Genomic DNA, 24,193 nt, shown 5'->3' with positions numbered 1-24,193 from the left:
CTACAGGAACACTGACCTCAGAGTCTCCAGTTTACAGTGGGGATTCCCCAGTACAGCAGAGAGCAGCTTCACTCCTGAATCTTTCAGGTCATTGTTACTCAGATCCAGCTCTCTCAGGTGTGAGGGGTTTGACTCCAGAGCTGAGACCAGAGAAGCACAACCTTCCTCTGTGACTCCACAGCCTGACAGCCTGACAGAGAGATCATCATGATTTCACAAACACTGTTAATGTAACACCAGCAGTGTAGAAGGACAATGGCAGATGCAATTGGTTTATTCTCTCAAACAACATATAGATTCACCTTCCGTCTCCTAGAATTGTATCGTTATATTGTTATACTAATGTGAACATCAATGCACTGATTAAATATGTTATTCAATAATACATATTTTCTCTAAACTGAATATTTATTCCTGATGATTAGTACTTAAATGTATTTGTATGTACTCACAGAGCAGCTCTGGAGGCTTTGACCACTGGCAGTAGCCTCAGAAGACCTTCCTCTGATCTGGAGTATTTCTTCAGGTCGAACACATCCAGCTCCTTTTCTGAAGTCAGCAACACAAAGACCAGAGCTGACCACTGTGCAGGTGAGAGTTCTTCACTGGAGACACTTCCTAATCTCAGGTATCTTTGGATCTCCTCCACTAGAGAATGGTCATTCAGTTCATTCAGACAGTGGAACAGATTGATGCACCTCTCTGTAGATGGACTGTCCCTGATCTTCTCCTTGATGTACTTGACTGTTTCTTCATGGCTCTGTGAGCTGCTTCCTGTCTCTGTCAGTAGACCTCGTAAGTGCTTCTGATTGGACTCCAGTGAGAGGCCCAGAAGGAAGCGGAGGAAAAGGTCCAGGTTTCCCGTCTCACTTTCTAAGGCTTTATCCACAGCACTCTTGTAGACAGTAACTTCAGGCTTGTCTCTGAACAGCTCAGAAAAGTTACTGGACGTTGATTGAGGTTTGGCCATTAGATTCTCATTGTTGTTGATGAATGAGAGGAACACATATACAGCAGCCAGAAACTCCTGAATGCTCAGATGCACGAAGCAGTACACCTTGTCCTGGTACAGCCCACATTCCTCTTTAAAGAGCTGTGTGCACAATCCTGAGTACACTGATGCTTCATTTACATCAATGCCAGCCTCTTTCAGGTCTTCTTCATAGAAAATCAGATTGCCCTTCACAAGCTGTTGAAAAGCCAGTTTTCCCAGTGACAGAATGCTCTCTTTATTCCAGTGTGGACCTGTCTCTTCTTTCCCAAGATACTTTTCATTCTTCTGTTTGGTATGAAACACCACAAGGTGTGTGTACATCTCAGTCAGAGTCTTGGGCATCTCTTCTCTCTTATGTTTCAACATGTGTTCAAGGACTGTTGCAGAAATCCAACAGAAGACTGGAATGTGGCACATGATGTGGAGGCTCCTTGATATCTTTATGTGTGAGATGATTCTGCTGGCCAGGTCCTCATCACTGAATCTCTTCCTGAAGTACTCCTCCTTCTGTGGGTCATTGAACCCTCGTACCTCTGTCACCTGGTCAACACACCCTGAAGGGATCTTATTGGCTGCTGCAGGTCGGGTAGTTATCCAGAGGAGAGCAGAGGGAAGCAGATTTCCCTTGATGAGATTTGTCAGCAGGACATCCACTGAGGTTGACTTTGTGACGTCACAACAGATCTTGTTCTTCTGGAAGTCTAGGGGCAGTCGGCACTCATCCAGACCATCAAAGATGAACAGAACTTTGTACTCGTCATAGTTGGAGATTCTTGATTCTTTGGTTTCTATTGAGAAGTGATTGAGAAGTTCAATCAAAGTGTGTTTTTCCCCTTTCATCAAATTCAGCTCGCGAAAAGGCAATGAAAATACAAATTGGACATCCTGATTTGCTTTTCCTTCAGCCCAGTCCAGAATGAACTTCTGCACAGAGACTGTTTTTCCAATGCCAGCGACTCCCTTTGTCAGCACAGTTCTGATAAGTTTGTCTTGTACCGTTAAGGGCTTGAAGATGTCGTTACATTTCATCGCAGTCTCTGGTCTTGCTTGTTTCCTGGTTGTTGTCTCAATCTGTCTCAGCTCATGTTCATTATTGACCTCTCCTGTTCCACCCTCTGTGATGTAGAGCTCTGTGTAGATCTTATTGAGAAGTGTTGGGTTTCCTTGTTTAGCGATCCCCTCAAATACACATTGAAACTTCTTCTTTAGATTAGATTTGAGTTCACGTTGGCAAATCACAGCAAGCTCATCTGAATCTAGATATAACACAGAGGATATTAATATTACGTCTGATTTCATGTTAGAAAGTTGTACATAATAATTATAACTTATTCTCTTAACTGCCTATATAAATGTGTAAATGTTTTTATAAATCATTACACACTGGTGTGACTGTTTATATTATTGTTGGTATTATTAATGTTCTCAAATTCCCAATCTGGCCCTCATACAATCATGGCCACCTGATCATCCCCAGCTTCAAATTGGCTCAAGGCTGCTACGATATCATTAAGTTAGCTACTTTAGCTGTACTTCAGTTACAGCTTTGAAATGTTATAAAACAGCATTCAACATGAGGCAGACAGCTATTACTTTTCTCCAGTGTGTCAGCAAGCTCCTTCTGGTTCATTTTCCTCAGGATGTGCAGTGTGATCTTCAGAGCCCCCTCTCTGGCACTGCTCTCCTGCTTCTCATCTTCAGCATCCACCACTTCCTTATCCTGCTTCTGACTCTCAAAGCCTTCTGGGAGATCTGGACTAAGAATCCTCTTGAACATCTTCAGCTCATTCTTCAGAAATGTCATAATATTCTCTTCAAGCAACTGAAATAAATAAAGTAAATAAGTTAAGCAAGAGAAGAAATACTTTCTCATTAACACATGAATGAATGATTGACAGATCAACTTTACTTGAGGTAAACAAAAACAAATGTACATAACAGGACCACATACACTGAATATGGAGGCCAGGTCTGTTTGATGACTCTGGGAAGACTGACCACTGAGAATCTCCTGTTGGTTTCTGTGGACAAAACATCCAAAGAGTGCACACACACAGACATGTACACACACACACACACACACACACACACACACACACACACACACACACACACACACACACACACACACACACACTATGAAAATTGAAAAAATGATTTAGGACTATGGATAATGAAAATAAATTGGAAATGGGAGAGGAGAAATGACTAGAGACAGTGTTGTTTAACCCACTGACCATGACCCATGAGTTCTTCTTACCTTTGTTTAGGAGTTAAGTCTCCCTCTCTAAACATTATAGGTATACCCATAGACCGGCCACTCTTCATGGACACACAGCTGGGTACAGGGGAGTCTGGTCTCTCCCGCTTGATTGTTCTTCAACACAACAGAGACAAACATTACATCTCTCATCTACTCATCTACTCTGTTTTTTTTGCTAAATGCTAAATATCTGCGTCACTCTCAGAGAAATAATTAGTACTGCTAGGTTTTACACTGTCAAATGTAACAAATAACTTTATTTTTTAGTAAATAACTGCACTAATGATACATTTGTGAAATTAATTTTTCAATATTTAAAAATAACAATTAAATACAGTAATATGAGATCTGTATGTAAAACATTTACATTGGACATTTATCAGATGCTCTTATCCAGGGCCCGGTTTCCCAAAATCATCTTTAGGCTAAGTTCATTGTTAGAACCTTCACAGGAGCATCGTTAAATCCCAGAGCTTGAAAGAGAGCGACCCGCCTCTACTTATTTTACTGGTTTGTGACTCACTGACTCCGCCCCCGTTTAGAGGGGAATAAAGCAACCCAGGAGTTAACACACAGTTCAGGGAGAGTTTGAGAGGCAGGTTTATGGTTCCCCCCTAGACTCTCAGGCTCCAGTCATGGGGGATGGGGAGTGGAGTGTACAGCTTGATGTTGTGAGGTGCTGATAACAGTCACCCTCAGCCACCGGGAATTTGTAACAGAGCTGTTTCCCAAAACCATCATAATTAATGTTGCACTTGAAATTGCTCATAATCTAATACCTGCCTCAGACCACTCGTAGAACAGCTAAGTGAGTCGTTAGATGCGTTTTTGCACTCCAGAGTCACTTAATACACAGAAGACCTAGGTCAAACATACTATAGTCCTTCTGTATGTTAAGACCTCTGGGGACTAAAGTATCTACAACATACTATAGTCTTTCTGTAGGTTAAGACCTCTGGGACTTAAGTATCTACAACATACTATAGTCCTCTAGGTTAAGACCTCTGGGACTAAAGTATCTACAACATACTATAGTCCTCTAGGTTAAGACCTCTGGGGACTAAAGTATCTATAACATACTATAGTCCTTCTGTAGGTTAAGACCTCTGTGAACTAAAGTATCGACAACATACTATAGTCCTTCTGTAGGTTAAGACCTCTGGGAACTAAAGTATCTATAACATACTATAGTCCTCTAGGTTAAGACCTCTGGGGACTAAAGTATCTATAACATACTATAGTCCTCTAGGTTAAGACCTCTGGGGACTAAAGTATCTATAACATACTATAGTCCTTCTGTAGGTTAAGACCTCTGTGAACTAAAGTATCGACAACATACTATAGTCCTTCTGTAGGTTAAGACCTCTGGGAACTAAAGTATCTATAACATACTATAGTCCTCTAGGTTAAGACCTCTGGGGACTAAAGTATCTATAACATACTATAGTCCTCTAGGTTAAGACCTCTGGGGACTGAACATACTATAGTCCTTCTGAAGGTTAAGACCTCTGGGAACTAAAGTATCTACAACATACTATAGTCCTCTAGTTTAAGACCTCTGGGGACTAAAGTATCTATAACATACTATAGTCCTTCTGAAGGTTAAGACCTCTGGGGACTAAAGTATCTACAACATACTATAGTCCTTCTGTAGGAAAGAACTCTGGAGACTAAAGTATCTAAGGAATGGATCCAGATAAGAACTCTGGAGACTAAAGTATCTAAGGAATGGATCCAGATAAGAACTCTGGAGACTGATGTATCTAAGGAATGGATCCAGATAAGAACTCTGGAGACTGAAGTATCTAAGGAATGGATCCAGATAAGAACTCTGGAGACTGAAGTATCTAAGGAATGGATCCAGATAAGAACTCTGGAGACTGAAGTATCTAAGGAATGGATCCAGATAAGAACTCTGGAGACTGATGTATCTAAGGAATGGATCCAGATAAGAACTCTGGAGACTAAAGTATCTAAGGAATGGATCCAGATAAGAACTCTGGAGACTAAAGTATCTAAGGAATGGATCCAGATAAGAACTCTGGAGACTGAAGTATCTAAGGAATGGATCCAGATAAGAACTCTGGAGACTAAAGTATCTAAGGAATGGATCCAGATAAGAACTCTGGAGACTGAAGTATCTAAGGAATGGATCCAGAATGTATTTCTGGACCTTCAGTGTTTGTTTTTGCTAACTTGTTTAATTCCAAAATAAAATGTGATTTTTCTGATGAAGGCCAAAACGTTAATCTTTTAACCTTGGGGTGGCAGGTAGCTTAGTCGTTAGAGCATTGGGCCAGTAACTGAAAGGTTGTTGGATTGAATCCCTGAGCTGACAAGGTAAAATCTGTTATTCTACTCCTGAACAACGCAGTTAAAAGTGTTGTTCTCCAGTAGGCTGTCATTGTAAATAAGAATTTGTTCTTAACAGACTTACTTGCCTAGTTAAATAAAACCCTGCCTAAAACAAATTGGTTTGAGAGCATAGTGCCTTTTCCTTTTCAATGGTGATTTGGAGACTAATGTGTGCAATAATGTGCCAAATCTGTGATTTAATGCATTTTTATTGGGTAAGCATAGAATAAGCCACCTCAATATTTGCTGCCATAGATGGTAATATCTCTCTAGAAGCTGATCCATCGTCAGAATTGTGAAACAATTATAATGTTAAGGAAAGATTTTAATGGAGAAAGCTGATCTGAGAGCAGCGCTCAATTTCTTTCGATCCTATCAGTATCGACACATGCTCCAACAACGCAACCATTTTGGGAAACGCATGTCACATCTTCGGCCGTTGTAGGAAAGATGCATCTTAAAACACTCATAAGCCTAAGTTCCGTCGCTCTCAGGAAAACGGCCCCAGAGACATGGCAAATATCTTAATTTGATAATCAGGAATTTTCCTGTCAGACTTGATTTGCCCTAACGAAAAATGTATCAAAAATGTCCATGAATTATAATCCACATAATACTGAATATTTCCAGTTGCTGAAACTGAGTCAAATTAAGATATGGCATCTGTAAGTTCATTCATCTTAAGATAGCTAGGTGAGACAACCACATATCATAGTCAAATAATCAGGAAACGAACATTCCATTCCAGCTAAACAATTGACATACAGTGCATTCGGAATGTAGTCAGACCCCTTGACTTTTGCCACATTTTGTTACGTTACAGCCTTATTTTAAAATTGATTACATTGTTTTTTCTCATCAATCTAAACACAATACCCCATAATGACAAAGCAAAAACAGTTTTTTTGAAATTTTAGCAAATCTATTAAAAAATATATATTACATTTACATACGTATTCAGACCCTTTACTCAGTACTTTGTTGAAGCATCTTTGGCAGCGATTACAGCCTCGAGTCTTCTTGGGTATGACGTTACAAGCTTGGCACACCTATATTTGGGGAGTTTCTCCAGTTCTTCTCTGCAGATCCTCTCAAGCTCTGTCAGGTTGGATGGGGAGCGTCGCTGCACAGCTATTTTCAGGTCTCCAGAGATGTTCGATCAGGTTCAAGTCCGGGCTCTGGCTGGGCCACTCAAGGATGTTCAGTGACTCCTGCGTTGTCTTGGCTGTGTGCTTAGGGTCGTTGTCTTGTTGGAAGGTGAACCTTCGCCCAGTCTAAGGTCCAGAGCTCTCTGGAGCAGGTTTTCATCAAGGATTTCTCTGTACCTTGCTCCATTCATCTTTCCCTCGATCCTGACTAGTCTCCCAGTCCCTGCCTCTGAAAAACATCCCCACAGCATGATGCTGCCACAACTATGCATCACTGTAGGGATGGTGCCAGGTTTCCTCCAGACGTGATGCTTGGCATTCAGGCCAAAGAGTTCAATCTTGGTTTCATCAGACTAGATAATCTTCTTCTCATGGTCTGAGAGTCCTTTAGGTGTCTTTTGGAAAACTCCAAGTGGGCTTCATGTGTCTTTTACTGAGGAGTGGCTTCCATCTGGCCACTCTACCATAAAGGCCTGATTGGTGGAGTGCTGCAGAGATGGATGTCCTCCTGGAAGGTTCTCCCATCTCCACAGAGGAACTCTAAAGCTCTGTCAGAGTGACCATCGGGTTGTTGGTCACCTCCCTGACCAAGGCCCTTCTCCCGATTGCTCAAGTTTGGCCAGGCTGCCATCTCTAGGAAGACTCTTGGTGGTTCCAAACTTCTTCCATTTGGTGGAGTGATGGATGATGGAGACCACTGTGTTCTTGGGGAACTTCAATGCTGCAGAAATGTTTTGGTACCCTTCTCCAGATCTGTGCCTCGACACGATCCTGTATCGGAGCTGTACAGACAGTTCTTTGGGCCTAATGGATTGGTTTTTGTTCCAACATCCACTGTCAACTATGGGACAAATATACGTCTAATTTCGAGTGTGTTTATGTTAAAGGTGAATCAACAGTTACTACATCCATTTTTGGATCCACATCCTTTTTTAAACGTATTAATTAATTATATCTACCTATTGATTCAGAAACTAATATAACTTCTAAATGCCTCATGAGCTTAGTTCTGTCATTCTCTATCAGAATCCAAAAACAAGCTTGTTTTACTCCAAAACAAAACACTGTAAAGCTTCAAAACATATTTAAAACTATAATTGTTGTACCATGGATGGTCAGTCTTTGCATCCATCCCGTCTATACATTTTAGTGGTTACATTTCTCCAGCCCCATTCCATCTTTTTACCAAAACAGTGGGGGGGAAAACGTTGTTATTGTTTCAACTGCTAATTGGTGCTTTAAAGGGGTGTTACTTTGGCAGATAATGTTCCCCATCTTAAGAAAGTGTTTTTTATAATTAACTAATTAATGCATGTTGTTTTTGGTTTAAGGGTATATGGACCATTGTTGCATCGTTCATTGTTATCCTGTAAATGGCTATTTTATGGTTGTAAGTGATCAAATTAACTAACAGATGTTGTATATTTTTCAATTCTGAGTAATTACTACTTCAATAAGGATATACACTTTATTTCAGTGACCTTAGGTATAGAAACTGATGGTCAGATCAACACAACGCTTAGAAGAAATGTGTTGCAATTGCTACAATATTCCAATAGATGGCAGTATAAGACCACGAATGAAATCTCATAAAATAAATGTAGTTTTCTCCCGCTACCCCTGCTTTTTCTGTCCCTTTCCACAATGCTGACGCAAGAGGAAGGAACATCATTTTAACAGATTACTGTGAATTGCTATAAGATGATTCATGTTTATTATGACCTATTTTAAGGCTCATGTTTTGAAATTATACTTGATTACTATTCCAATAACGAGTTTCAATAATCGTGAACATTAATTCAGTCACCTTCTGGTCGGGAAAAGTATTTTCCTAGTACATTCATTGTCAAATTCATCAACCAGCACCGACCTGCTCTGTTATAAATATATACAGATTAGATTAGATAGATTAGTTAGATAGATCGATAGATAGATAGATCGATATAACTGTAAAGTAATGAGTAATCATTTTAGAAAATCATGGGACATATAGTCTTTGGTTGCATGCTATTTTATGTCAATCATATTGCTGCTTGTAGCCTATAACTGATGCTTCGTGGTCTTATGCTGCCGTCTATTGGAAATATTTACCAATTAAAAGTGATTAATTCACATAAAGACATTGGTGAGGCAGCTGAGAATAAAGTGTATTTTTCTTATTCATTCCTGAAATCAGTCTCAATCCTGCCCCAACTATCCCACACCAATTGCTGGACATAGAGGTTACTAGGTCACACCCAGTTCAAACCACATGTGTTCTGCCTTGCAATAATAAATAACCAAAAATGAAGATGCTTACATTGGTTTTGGTATTTACTAACATAATATTATTACAAAAATAGTTTCTAAAAGTGTTCTAGGCTACCATACCCTAGAATTAGGGTAAAGGCTAAAATAGATTATGCATAGGTTTAGTGGCACAGCGGTCTAAGGCACTCCATCTCAGTGCTTGAGGCGTCACTACAGACACCCTGGCTGTATCACAACCAGCTGTGATTTGGAGTCCCATAGAGTGGCGCACAATTAGCCCAGCGTCGTCTGGGTTTGGCCGGGGTAGGCCGTCATTGTAAATAAGAATTTGTTCTTAACTGACATGCCTGGTTAAATAAAGAAAATGTAAAGATTTTTCTAGGCAAAAAAACAGTATGGGTTTAATAGCTCTCTTGCTCCTCCCTGTGGCCTTCTGCAGGCCCCTCATTCGCGACACTCTAGGCTCATAATCTGAGGTTGCAACTGCGTCAGATCTACAAATCAATGAGCTAGACCTATCCATTTGGTTTGCAACTCAGTGAAACTGCGTAGCATTCTCTCAATTCAATGCCTACGAACAAACATATTTAGACGCATATCAAATTACCCAGCAGCCATTTAGAAACAACAAATCATCAATATCTTTTATTTCTTAATGAAAACATTTATTCTGGCTGTTTAAATCAGCCACATCTTGAAAAATAGGGCAGGGACATGCGTTTTGTTTAGGTTTTATAGCTTTTTCTGGGGAAAAAACATGGTTAACCATGACCAGAAAATATTTAACATTGATGGCTATGTGCCAGCCATCCCTAGGACTGTGGGTCACCACAACGTGTACCCAGGCGAACAGTGATCACACTCACCAAGTAGCCATAACCTTATTAATAATAAGTTACCTGAGGTAAGCCTACAGGGTTAACACAGGCAGGTCTCATTGATAACAATAGCGAAGCTGACATTGTGACGCAGAACAACGGGATGGGAATACAACTTTTAGAAGGCGAATTGGTGCCACGGTGCTCAATAGAACTAATAGGAGCTGGCAGGGTGAAAAATGACCTAAAAATGAGGCCTGTTTTTTCGCGATTACTTCATAACTTGGGACATAAAGTAATATTATGAAACTGGGCTCCATTGTGGATGCAATGAACTCTTTTTTATCAGAAAAACGTGTTGATAAAAATGTCATGTGTCCAGCCTACTTGAGGCACCCCGAAAATAATATTAAAAAGTTCGGTCCTTGGATACAGAGGGGTTAAACACTAAAGTTACCGTCCATCTAGTGAAGAGAGGAGAACCGGACAGAGGGAGCCAGCATCCATCAACGAGAGAGGGATAACAGGTGGAAGAAACAACCGGGGAGCTCCATCGATCCACAAGAAATGCAGGCAGCCAGTGATGATGTAGTGGTTGCTAGAATAACTACGATGCTGCTGGTAGAGTAGCTAGCTAGCCTACCTAGCTGTACCGACTAGCTTAGCTAACAAGCAGGTCGTTCATCTGTACCTCATCTCGAGGATGATGACGAATCCGGTGAACCACAAAATGAAACAAGGATAGCGAGTGAAAAGGATCTGGCTACACTCATACTGTCCCTGACCATTAAGCAAAAAGCAAACAGAGATCCAGCATGTTGGTTGTGGTTAACACAGTGACAACTAAACAGAGATCCAGCATGTTGGTTGTGGTTAACACAGTGACAACTAAACAGAGATCCAGCATGTTGGTTGTGGTTAACACAGTGACAACTAAACAGAGATCCAGCATGTTGGTTGTGGTTAACACAGTGACAACTAAACAGAGATCCAGCATGTTGGTTGTGGTTAACACAGTGACAACTAAACAGAGATCCAACATGTTGGTTGTGGTTAACACAGTGACAACTAAACAGAGATCCAGCATGTTGGTTGTGGTTAACACAGTGACAACTAAACAGAGATCCAGCATGTTGGTTGTGGTTAACACAGTGACAACTAAACAGAGATCCAGCATGTTGGTTGTGGTTAACACAGTGACAACTAAACAGAGATCCAACATGTTGGTTGTGGTTAACACAGTGACAACTAAACAGAGATCCAGCATGTTGGTTGTGGTTAACACAGTGACAACTAAACAGAGATCCAGCATGTTGGTTGTGGTTAACACAGTGACAACTAAACAGAGATCCAACATGTAGTGGTTAACACAGTGACAACTAAACAGAGATCCAACATGTTGGTTGTGGTTAACACAGTGACAACTAAACAGAGATCCAACATGTTGGTTGTGGTTAACACAGTGACAACTAAACAGAGATCCAACATGTTGGTTGTGGTTAACACAGTGACAACTAAACAGAGATCCAGCATGTTGGTTGTGGTTAACACAGTGACAACTAAACAGAGATCCAACATGTTGGTTGTGGTTAACACAGTGACAACTAATTATTGAAGTTCAATTGTTCTCTTTTATTCATTATCTCTTAGAAATAAAACATTTACTAACAGACACATCCGAACAGTGAGGTGATTTAATGCATCACATGAACATGTAGTCATGACTGGTAGGTTTCACCTCTTCTCCATGTAGTGGAACTAATAATAATAACAATATAATAATAATAATAATAATAATGTCTCACTTTGTCTTTTAATCATTTCACTCATTCCAGTGTGTTGCTTAGAAAATTGATTGTATAAGTGCTGAGAATAAAGACATTTTAATTAAAGCTATGCATGAAGTCTCTAGTCCCATTACTTAATTGTTTATTAAATGATATTCTAGGTAAAAATATTACTATTTAATAGTAGTAGCCATAATTCATAAATGGCACCATTCAGGGTTCTATATGGAACCATTTTGGTTCAGTGAAGAAGAACCTCTAGAGTTCTGATCAAAGAACCCTATAAAGGGTTCTATATAGAACTTTTAGTGGTTCCATACATAAAGCAAGATGGAACCCTTTTTGGTTTAAACAGGAGTGAAGAGTGTGTTGATAAAACGGTAATATTATTCGAATTCGGCTTGTAACAACCATCAGAATGAGTCCAAACAATAAGGTTATGCATGCCAACATATTAGACAAGGATTAACAGGAGGCAAAGTGGTCATGTCATGTGAAAATTCTATCAAACGTCTTACATTACAACGAGTACAGCCAAGATAGAGAAGCCCTGGTTTAGCAGACACTCTTATCCAGAGCGATTGACAGTAAGTGCATTCATCTGAAGATAGCTACAATAAGTGAGACAACCACATATCACAGTCCATAGCCACTGGAAGTAGGGCTGCTGAGGGTGCTGAAGGATCTGAATTTAAAAATATTTTTTCTTCACAAAAGTACTGGAGCTTTACCAGTCCTGTATTAGTGGACCCATATAGCCGTCTGTAGCCCCAAAAACATGTCTGATGGATGTAGCATTCTGGAAATAAACTCCTTATAAGTTCTTAAACAACATTGTCATCTCACCTCTTAGATTTGGTGTCATGTTCCCCAGAGAGATTCATTTTAGAGGCAGGGACCCCCTCCTCTCTCTCACCAGAGAGTCTGATTTCCGAGCACTGACGTCTAAACAAAAATCAAACATGTTGGTTGTGGTTAACACAGTGACAACTAAACAGAGATCCAGCATGTTGGTTGTGGTTAACACATTGACAACTAAACAGAGATCCAGCATGTTGGTTGTGGTTAACACAGTGACAACTAAACAGAGATCCAGCATGTTGGTTGTGGTTAACACAGTGACAACTAAACAGAGATCCAGCATGTTGGTTGTGGTTAACACATTGACAACTAAACAGAGATCCAGCATGTTGGTTGTGGTTAACACAGTGACAACTAAACAGAGATCCAGCATGTTGGTTGTGGTTAACACAGTGACAACTAAACAGAGATCCAGCATGTTGGTTGTGGTTAACACAGTGACAACTAAACAGAGATCCAGCATGTTGGTTGTGGTTAACACAGTGACAACTAAACAGAGATCCAGCATGTTGGTTGTGGTTAACACATTGACAACTAATTCTTGAATGTCAATTGTTCTCTTTTATTCATTATCTCTTAGAAATAAAACATTTACTAACAGACACATCCGAACAGTGAGGTGATTTAATGCATCACATGAACATGTAGTCATGACTGGTAGGTTTCACCTCTTCTCCATGTAGTGGAACTAATAATAATAACAATATATAATAATAATAATAATGTCTCACTTTGTCTTTTAATCATTTCACTCATTCCAGTGTGTTGCTTTGTTCAACACGTATGCTATTAAGATGCTATTACTAAATATAATTCATAATAACAATGTTAAGATAAGTATGTTCAGTGGTTTCATACCAAATTACACAGGAAGCAGGAAATCATTGTAATTTTGAAAACAACAAATGTTCTGATATTCTGTCAGATGATTTAGAACTATGATACATCAACATTTTTACAAATTGTAAAATAATCAGATATACGAATCATATAATATGATAAATGAACAATATGTTTTTGAATTTGACTTGCCTACGCCTAGTTAGCGCCATTTTGTATGATTGAACTGTCACGTACCTGTCCCAGGTGAAATGGACTGTTAGATCTGCCTGTTTTACTGTCATTCACGATACTAAGACAGCATCATACATTTAATGTCCCTACACACTTTACAATAATCCCTGGGAAGATTCTTACCTTGTAGCCTGAATTCACAACCAGAACATGTCAAGTCATTGAGACATTTTCCATTGTGTTGAGAGAGCACCTTCCTGATGACAAGTGGCTCTGTATCTGTGTTCTAGGTACAGTTGATCTTTGGATGCAATAATGCAATAATATCTGGTCAAAGTCTAGCGACACAACCCCATAGTATATCATAAACATAACATTACCTTTGGCCAGTAAAGGCCATGGCATACTATAACATGTAGAATCATTATGATGATCCAGGTTCATACTATAACATGTAGAATCATTATGATGATCCAGGTTCATACTATAACATGTAGAATCATTATGATGATCCAGGTTCATACTATAACATGTAGAATCATTATGATGATCCAGGTTCATACTATAACATGTAGAATCATTATGATGATCCAGGTTCATACTATAACATGTAGAATCATTATGATGATCCAGGTTCATACTATAACATGTAGAATCATTATGATGATCCAGGTTCATACTATAACATGTAGAATCATTATGATGATCCAGGTTCATACTATAACATGTAGAATCATTATGATGATCCAGGTTCATACTATAACATGTAGAATCATTATGATGATCCAGGTTCATACTATAACATGTAGAATCATTATGATGATCCAGGTTCATACTATAACATGTAGAATCATTATGATAGATCCAGTTTCAAAATATCTGTAACTTTGAACTATACAATGAGGTCCCAAATGATTGACACCCTTGACAACCTCAAACCAAATCTTAGTTTCCTGATTCAGATCTGTTTGAACCAACTCTTAGTTTCCTGATTCAGATCTGTTTGAACCAACTCTTAGTTTCCTGATTCAGATCTGTTCAAACCAACTCTTCTGACTGTTATTGTCATGCCATGTATATCTAAAGTTGGCTAAAGCACACACAGATCTGGGACCAGACTAATGTATTCGTGGTTTGCCAGTTAGACTGTTTGTCTAGTTTCTGATCTGTGGTCAGCAGTGGTGGCTGGTGGCATGGAGTTCAGGCTCATAATAATGGCTGGAATAAAACACATCAAACACACAGGTACAATTCCACTCACTTCATTCCAGCCCTTATTATGAGCCGTTCATCCTCCCCTTACCAGCCTCCTCTGGTGGTCAGTAGGCACAGCATGGTTGGGGTCAATAGTGACCATGGTGTCTGTTGTCTTCGGTTGTAGGAGGCTTCCACACCCAAGACCAAGTACAGTTGTCCCAGGGTCCAGGCTTTGGGCTGCCAGGCCAGGCAATATATCTCAGGATATTTTAGCATAACTGTTGTCACACAAGTGGCTCTAACAATGTTTGTATGAGTTGATTTTGAACAACCTGCCTGCCTGAGGTGATTGGTGAGATGGAAATAGGACTCCTCCCACCCGTGACTGTATCAACCCCAGTAGGGAGGCGCTCCTATAGGAAGTTGTCAGTCTTGTTCCTGGACACTTCATTAGAAACACCATTAGATGAAAAAGATGTCTGTTTCCATCCACTCAGCTCTGCTTCTAGTACTAGTGATAACCGCAGCTCTGACTCAGCCCCTTCACAACAAACAACAAATGCAACAACAAAATGTTATTTATAAAATGCGATGTATTAATATGTTTTTTGAACACTAATTGTTTAACAAGCAGGATATCTTGGTGATGAACGGAACATAATTAATGCTGAGTGACAGTAATTGCTGTTTTATATGTTTTACAATGTGTTTATATTTTATTATGTGTTTAAAGTGAGGAATACAACATCCTTTCTTTAAAACATTTATTTGTATACTATGTCGTGAGCCTCCTCTACTTCCTGGAATCCAACGTAGCTTGGGGTCAGCGTTGGGGTCAGGGTATTTATATTGAATTGCTGCGACCACACAAGCTGGGAGTACCTGGCGTTGGCGTCGACCGAGACGTTCTCCCCTCAGCATCCACTCCAAAGTGATCCTGTAGGAAACCAGTCTGTATTGTCTAGACGAGAGACAAAACAACTACCTGTCAATGTAATATTCAACAATCAAAAGAAACATGAGGCCTTTCAACATAAAATATATCATTAGTCTCAGGGATCATGAGGCCTTTCAACATAAAATATATCATTAGTCTCAGGGATCATGAGGCCTTTCAACATAAAATATATCATTAGTCTCAGGGATCATGAGGCCTTTACAACATAAAATATATCATTAGTCTCAGGGATCATGAGGCCTTTCAACATAAAATATATCATTAGTCTCAGGGATCATGAGGCCTTTCAACATAAAATATATCATTAGTCTCAGGGATCATGAGGCCTTTCAACATAAAATATATCATTAGTCTCAGGGATCATGAGGCCTTTACAACATAAAATACAACATTAGTCTCAGGGATCATGAGGCCTTTCAACATAAAATATATCATTAGTCTCAGGAATCATGAGGCCTTTCAACATAAAATACAACATTAGTCTCAGGGATCATGAGGCCTTTACAACATAAAATACAACATTAGTCTCAGGGATCATGAGGCCTTTCAACATAAAATATATCATTAGTCTCAGGGATCATGAGGCCTTTCAACATAAAATATATCATTAGTCTCAGGGATCATGAGGCCTTTACAACATAAAATACAACATTAGTCTCAGGGATCATGAGGCCTTTCAACATAAAATATATCATTAGTCTCAGGGATCATGAGGCCTTTACAACATAAAATATATCATTAGTCTCAGGGATCATGAGGCCTTTACAACATAAAATATATCATTAGTCTCAGGGATCATGAGGCCTTTACAACATAAAATATATCATTAGTCTCAGGGATCATGAGGCCTTTACAACATAAAATACAACATTAGTCTCAGGGATCATGAGGCCTTTCAACATAAAATATATCATTAGTCTCAGGGATCATGAGGCCTTTACAACATAAAATACATCATTAGTCTCAGGGATCATGAGGCCTTTCAACATAAAATATATCATTAGTCTCAGGGATCATGAGGCCTTTACAACATAAAATATATCATTAGTCTCAGGGATCATGAGGCCTTTACAACATAAAATACAACATTAGTCTCAGGGATCATGAGGCCTTTCAACATAAAATATATCATTAGTCTCAGGGATCATGAGGCCTTTACAACATAAAATACAACATTAGTCTCAGGGATCATGAGGCCTTTCAACATAAAATACAACATTAGTCTCAGGGATCATGAGGCCTTTACAACATAAAATACAACATTAGTCTCAGGGATCATGAGGCCTTTACAACATAAAATATATCATTAGTCTCAGGAATCATGAGGCCTTTACAACATAAAATATATCATTAGTCTCAGGAATCATGAGGCCTTTACAACATAAAATATATCATTAGTCTCAGGAATCATGAGGCCTTTACAACATAAAATATATCATTAGTCTCAGGAATCATGAGGCCTTTACAACATAAAATATATCATTAGTCTCAGGAATCATGAGGCCTTTACAACATAAAATATATCATTAGTCTCAGGAATCATGAGGCCTTTACAACATAAAATATATCATTAGTCTCAGGAATCATGAGGCCTTTACAACATAAAATATATCATTAGTCTCAGGGATCATGAGGCCTTTCAACATAAAATATAACATTAGTCTCAGGAATCATGAGGCCTTTCAACATAAAATATAACATTAGTCTCAGGAATCATGAGGCCTTTCAACATAAAATATAACATTAGTCTCAGGAATCATGAGGCCTTTCAACATAAAATATAACATTAGTCTCAGGAATCATGAGGCCTTTCAACATAAAATATAACATTAGTCTCAGGAATCATGAGGCCTTTCAACATAAAATATAACATTAGTCTCAGGAATCATGAGGCCTTTCAACATAAAATATAACATTAGTCTCAGGGATAATAAGGCCTTTCAACATAAAATATAACATTAGTCTCAGGGATCATGAGGCCTTTACAACATAAAATATAACATTAGTCTCAGGGATCATGAGGCCTTTCAACATAAAATATAACATTAGTCTCAGGGATCATGAGGCCTTTACAACATAAAATATAACATTAGTCTCAGGAATCATGAGGCCTTTCAACATAAAATATAACATTAGTCTCAGGGATCATGAGGCCTTTCAACATAAAATATAACATTAGTCTCAGGAATCATGAGGCCTTTCAACATAAAATATAACATTAGTCTCAGGGATCATTAGGCCTTTACAACATAAAATATAACATTAGTCTCAGGGATCATGAGGCCTTTCAACATAAAATATAACATTAGTCTCAGGAATCATGAGGCCTTTCAACATAAAATATAACATTAGTCTCAGGAATCATGAGGCCTTTCAACATAAAATATAACATTAGTCTCAGGAATCATGAGGCCTTTCAACATAAAATATAACATTAGTCTCAGGAATCATGAGGCCTTTCAACATAAAATATAACATTAGTCTCAGGAATCATGAGGCCTTTCAACATAAAATATAACATTAGTCTCAGGAATCATGAGGCCTTTCAACATAAAATATAACATTAGTCTCAGGAATCATGAGGCCTTTCAACATAAAATATAACATTAGTCTCAGGAATCATGAGGCCTTTCAACATAAAATATAACATTAGTCTCAGGAATCATGAGGCCTTTCAACATAAAATATAACATTAGTCTCAGGAATCATGAGGCCTTTCAACATAAAATATAACATTAGTCTCAGGAATCATGAGGCCTTTCAACATAAAATATAACATTAGTCTCAGGGATCATGAGGCCTTTCAACATAAAATATAACATTAGTCTCAGGAATCATGAGGCCTTTCAACATAAAATATAACATTAGTCTCAGGAATCATGAGGCCTTTCAACATAAAATATAACATTAGTCTCAGGAATCATGAGGCCTTTCAACATAAAATATAACATTAGTCTCAGGAATCATGAGGCCTTTCAACATAAAATATAACATTAGTCTCAGGAATCATGAGGCCTTTCAACATAAAATATAACATTAGTCTCAGGAATCATGAGGCCTTTCAACATAAAATATAACATTAGTCTCAGGAATCATGAGGCCTTTCAACATAAAATATAACATTAGTCTCAGGAATCATGAGGCCTTTACAACATAAAATATATCATTAGTCTCAGGAATCATGAGGCCTTTCAACATAAAATATAACATTAGTCTCAGGAATCATGAGGCCTTTCAACATAAAATATAACATTAGTCTCAGGAATCATGAGGCCTTTCAACATAAAATATAACATTAGTCTCAGGAATCATGAGGCCTTTCAACATAAAATATAACATTAGTCTCAGGAATCATGAGGCCTTTACAACATAAAATATATCATTAGTCTCAGGGATCATGAGGCCTTTACAACATAAAATCTAACATTAGTCTCAGGGATGATTAGGCCTTTACAACATAAAATATAACATTAGTCTCAGGGATCATGAGGCCTTTACAACATAAAATCTAACATTAGTCTCAGGGATGATTAGGCCTTTACAACATAAAATATAACATTAGTCTCAGGGATCATGAGGCCTTTACAACATAAAATCTAACATTAGTCTCAGGAATCATGAGGCCTTTCAACATAAAATATAACATTAGTCTCAGGAATCATGAGGCCTTTCAACATAAAATATAACATTAGTCTCAGGAATCATGAGGCCTTTCAACATAAAATATAACATTAGTCTCAGGAATCATGAGGCCTTTACAACATAAAATATATCATTAGTCTCAGGAATCATGAGGCCTTTCAACATAAAATATAACATTAGTCTCAGGAATCATGAGGCCTTTCAACATAAAATATAACATTAGTCTCAGGAATCATGAGGCCTTTCAACATAAAATATAACATTAGTCTCAGGAATCATGAGGCCTTTCAACATAAAATATAACATTAGTCTCAGGAATCATGAGGCCTTTACAACATAAAATATATCATTAGTCTCAGGGATCATGAGGCCTTTACAACATAAAATCTAACATTAGTCTCAGGGATGATTAGGCCTTTACAACATAAAATATAACATTAGTCTCAGGGATCATGAGGCCTTTACAACATAAAATCTAACATTAGTCTCAGGGATGATTAGGCCTTTACAACATAAAATATAACATTAGTCTCAGGGATCATGAGGCCTTTACAACATAAAATCTAACATTAGTCTCAGGGATGATTAGGCCTTTACAACATAAAATATAACATTAGTCTCAGGGATCATGAGGCCTTTACAACATAAAATCTAACATTAGTCTCAGGGATCATGAGGCCTTTCAACATAAAATATAACATTAGTCTCAGGAATCATTAGGCCTTTCAACATAAAATATAACATTAGTCTCAGGAATCATGAGGCCTTTACAACATAAAATCTAACATTAGTCTCAGGGATGATTAGGCCTTTACAACATAAAATATAACATTAGTCTCAGGGATCATGAGGCCTTTACAACATAAAATCTAACATTAGTCTCAGGGATCATGAGGCCTTTCAACATAAAATATAACATTAGTCTCAGGAATCATTAGGCCTTTCAACATAAAATATAACATTAGTCTCAGGGATCATGAGGCCTTTACAACATAAAATCTAACATTAGTCTCAGGGATGATTAGGCCTATTCATTTAGAAGCCATATTGATGATGGCACAAAACTATTGACAGCTCTCTTGGTCTTGTAGACTTGAAGACTGTACGGCCAACTCATTGTTGAAAGGGGGTGAGTGGTCAAGTGTGAGGCTGTTTGTCTTCCTCTTTAGTGTGTGGGTTTACAGGCTAATCAGGATACGAGTGGTGGAAAAGACAGACTGGTAATTACAAGCAGCATTTTGTTCACTACCACTATTGACTTTATACTTCTGACACTGTTTGGTAATATACAATATTGATTATTTAGACCATATTGTGAAGTGCGCAGCCAATGTTTTAGAATGTATTTAACAATGTATTTAACAATGTATTTTTAGAATGTATTTGTATATTCAAGACCAGTTTGAGACCATAAAGGGAGGCCTGCAGTGACTGAAAAGCAGTCTGGAGTTCTTCAACAGTCTGAACCAGAGAAGGAGGACATGAATATATGACTGTGTCATTTGCATATAGAAGTAACTTTGCTGGTTGCATCCCATTTCCCAAATCATTAATACAAATTGAGAACAACACAGGAGCTAAAATGGAACCCTGGGGGACATCTCTATTCATCTCAAGAAAGCTAGACTTGTAATTGTCAGTATATACACATTGTGTTCTTTCAGAAAGATAGTTCCTAAACCAATTTACTGCCCCTTCACTGAGACCAATGTTTCTGAGTCTAGCTAGCAACAATTCATGGTCAACTGAATCAAAGGCCTTTGATAAATCCACAAACAGAGCAGCACAATGTTGCTTTTTATCAAGTCCATTAATGATGTCATTTGCCACTGCCATAGCTGCAGTTGTGGTGCTGTGCCCCGATCTAAAGCCAGACTGAACCCCGCTCAGTATGTTCTTTTCAATTAAGACGTTTTTTAACTATGAGTTCACTAGGGATTCATAGACCTTGGCCAGAATAGGGAGTTGGGAGATAGGACCATAGTTATTAGCATCTGAGGGATCTCCCCACTTTAGCAGTAGGAGGACATAAGCTGATTTCCAAATGCTGGTATGGAATTGGTCAAGAGACTCAATTTGAAAATGTGAGTCACAGGTTCAGTAATAATACCAGCTGCTATCTTTAAGAGGTAGTGATCCAGGTTGTTTGGACCTGCAGACTTTTTAGTGGCTATTGACTTTAGTGCTTTATAGACCTCAGCATAAGAAACAGGCTCAAAGTTAAAATGGTTCACATGAGGGCCTATATCATAGTTGACTGTAACAGAGCTTACATTAGAGGCCTGGGCTCTACCATTATCAAAAACTGAACCAGCAGATATGAAGTGCTTGTTAAAACCCCTACAATATCAGCTTTATTCGTCAGTTCATTAGAATCCATCATTAAATGGTCAGGAAGGCCAGAGGATACATTAGAACCTGACACTGATTTTTGTTTGTTGTGTGTGTATTTGTGTGTGTGTGTGTGAGAGAGAGAGAGAGAGAGAGAGAGAGAGAGAGAGAGAGAGAGAGAGAGAGAGAGAGAGAGAGAGAGAGAGAGAGAGAGAGAGAGAGAGAGAGAGAGAGAGAGAGAGAGAGAGAGAGAGAGAGACTTTGTGTACTGTGGGATTCTTGAATCAGTTTGGCTCATTGGACAGGTCAGAGTCTATGTTTGAAGTTGTTGAGTGATTTTTGGCAATACTCTGTAGATGTATGTGTTCCAGAGTAGAGAGTGTTCCAGAGTAGAGAGTGTTCCAGAGTAGAGAGTGTTCCAGAGTAGAGAGTGTTCCAGAGTAGAGAGTGTTCCAGAGTAGAGAGAGTTCCAGAGTACAGAGTGTTCCAGAGTAGAGAGTGTTCCAGAGTAGAGTGTTCCAGAGTAGAAAGTGTTCCAGGGTAGAAAGTGTTCCAGAGTAGAAACTGTTCCAGAGTAGAGAGAGTTCCAGAGTAGAGAGTGTTCCAGAGTACAGAGTGCTCCAGAGTAGAGAGTGTTCCAGAGTAGAGTGTTCCAGAGTAGAGAGTGTTCCAGAGTAGAAAGTGTTCCAGAGTAGAGAGTGTTCCAGAGTAGAAAGTGTTCCAGAGTAGAAAGTGTTCCAGAGTAGAAAGTGTTCCAGAGTAGAGAGTGTTCCAGAGTAGAAAGTGTTCCAGAGTAGAAAGTGTTCCAGAGTAGAAAGTGTTCCAGAGTAGAGAGTGTTCCAGAGTAGAGAGAGTTCCAGAGTAGAGAGAGTTCCAGAGTAGAGAGAGTTCCAGAGTAGAGAGAGTTACAGAGTGTTCCAGAGTAGAGAGTGTTCCAGAGTAGAGAGTGTTCCAGAGTAGAGAGTTCCAGAGTAGAAAGTGTTCCAGAGTAGAAAGTGTTCCAGAGTAGAAAGTGTTCCAGGGTAGAAAGTGTTCCAGAGTAGAAAGTGTTCCAGAGTAGAGAGTGTTCCAGAGTAGAGAGAGTTCCAGAGTAGAGAGTGTTCCAGAGTAGAGAGTGTTCCAGAGTAGAAAGTGTTCCAGAGTAGAGAATGTTCCAGAGTAGAGAGTGTTCCAGAGTAGAAGGTGTTCCAGAGTAGAAAGTGTTCCAGAGTAGAGGGTGTTCCAGAGTAGAGAGTGTTCCAGGGTAGAAAGTGTTCCAGAGTAGAGAGTGTTCCAGAGTAGAAAGTGTTCCAGAGTAGAGAGTGTTCCAGAGTAGAGAGTGTTCCATAGTAGAAAGTGTTCCAGAGTAGAGAGTGTTCCAGAGTAGAGAGTGTTCCAGAGTAGAGAGTGTTCCAGAGTAGAGAGTGTTCCAGAGTAGAGAGTGTTCCAGAGTAGAGAGTGTTCCAGAGTAGAGAGACACACAGTAGCAACTGTAATTGAGTACTGACAGTGTCTGCTGTGGCAGGTGGGAAGGTGCAAGTTACCTGAAAAATATCTAATCTCTTAATGTTCTAATCTCTCAATCTCAAAGTGCACCAAATTCATGCATTTAGCTGTTGAAATGCCCCGGACCCCCATACTGACTTTGGGCTAAGCCCCCAATGTCTTCAAATCCTAGAAAAGCCCCTGGACAGGCCTCACTCCAGTTACAGCTACAACCACCACCACCGACTACCACTACTGCTACCTCTGAGAGAGAGGAGCTGCTACCCCTGGAGAGAGAGAGGAGGTTCTACCCCTGGAGAGAGAGAGGAGGTTCTACCCCTGGGGAGAGAGGAGGTTCTACCCCTGGGCAGGGATGGACTGGGAATGAAAAATGGCCCTGGACTTTTTTGACTCAGACTAGCCCACCAAACCCCCCCCCCCCAGCAATACACCACCACCCACACAACCCACCCCACACTTTATGCAAACAAGATTACTGAACAATATTTATAACAATAACTTTAGCAAAATAGATGTAAAATAGAACAAGGGGAACGTGTTGCTCTTAGGAGGCGGCTGGCTAGAAGGAGCACATATTGGCACAATGGCACTGGCAGCAAGGTGGCAAGAATCTCTGGAACCATCTGACCAGTAAAATAAATAATACAGGAAGAAATTTGTTGGTGGAAAGACTAGTGACTCGGCAAGTCATAGAATAAAATTAAAATAAACATATTTCCTACCTCCTTAAATTAGTATTTTCTGCAGCAGCTCACTTCTCTCAGCAATGCCATCTATAACCGGCTCACTGTCCAGGGCCATTAAAACATCTCACTCAGTAGCCTAGCTAGTTGTATTGCCTCGCTACTGTATATAGCCTCGCTACTGTTATTTTTCACTGTCTTTTTACTGTTGTTTTTATTTCTTTACTTACCTATTGTTCACCTAATACCTTTTTTGCACTATTGGTTAGAGCCTGTAAGTAAGCATTTCACTGTAAGGTCTACACCTGTTGTATTCGGCGCACGTGACAAATAAACTTTGATTTGATTTGAGCATAAACGCCTCCAGGTGCTGTTGAGATAGAGTGTTCCTAAGCCTACTCTTGATG

General features: G+C 39.1%; 3 protein-coding genes across 8 annotated transcripts in view; 1 reads left to right on the top strand and 2 right to left on the bottom strand.

Moving 5' to 3' along the window:
* LOC139571038 (NLR family CARD domain-containing protein 3-like) overlaps positions 1-24,193 on the top strand; it is a 388,726-nt gene that overhangs the window by 154,495 nt on the left and 210,038 nt on the right. The gene's annotated exons all lie outside the window — the stretch shown is intronic.
* LOC139571472 (NACHT, LRR and PYD domains-containing protein 12-like) overlaps positions 1-24,193 on the bottom strand; it is a 278,699-nt gene that overhangs the window by 69,743 nt on the left and 184,763 nt on the right. For 5 of the 6 annotated variants that reach the window (XM_071394883.1, XM_071394665.1, XM_071394852.1 and 2 more), the window contains one exon: positions 17-190. The exons of the other annotated variant lie outside the window; for it this stretch is intronic. In XM_071394883.1, the coding sequence (XP_071250984.1) occupies positions 17-190 (174 nt within the window). The remainder of the gene's footprint in view (positions 1-16; positions 191-24,193) is intronic. 6 annotated transcript variants of the gene reach the window in all.
* LOC139573089 (NLR family CARD domain-containing protein 3-like) lies at positions 449-3,014 on the bottom strand. The gene is made up of 3 exons (XM_071396188.1): positions 2,946-3,014; positions 2,588-2,816; positions 449-2,250 (listed from the first exon to the last, which is right to left on the bottom strand). The coding sequence occupies exons 2-3, from the start codon at positions 2,796-2,798 to the stop codon at positions 449-451; spliced, it is 2,013 nt and encodes a 670-aa protein (XP_071252289.1). The 5' UTR covers positions 2,799-2,816; positions 2,946-3,014.

Source organism: Salvelinus alpinus, chromosome 1 (genome assembly GCF_045679555.1).
Source record: "Salvelinus alpinus chromosome 1, SLU_Salpinus.1, whole genome shotgun sequence".
Lineage (NCBI taxonomy): Eukaryota > Metazoa > Chordata > Actinopteri > Salmoniformes > Salmonidae > Salvelinus > Salvelinus alpinus.
This window is presented reverse-complemented; position numbering and strand designations above follow the sequence as displayed.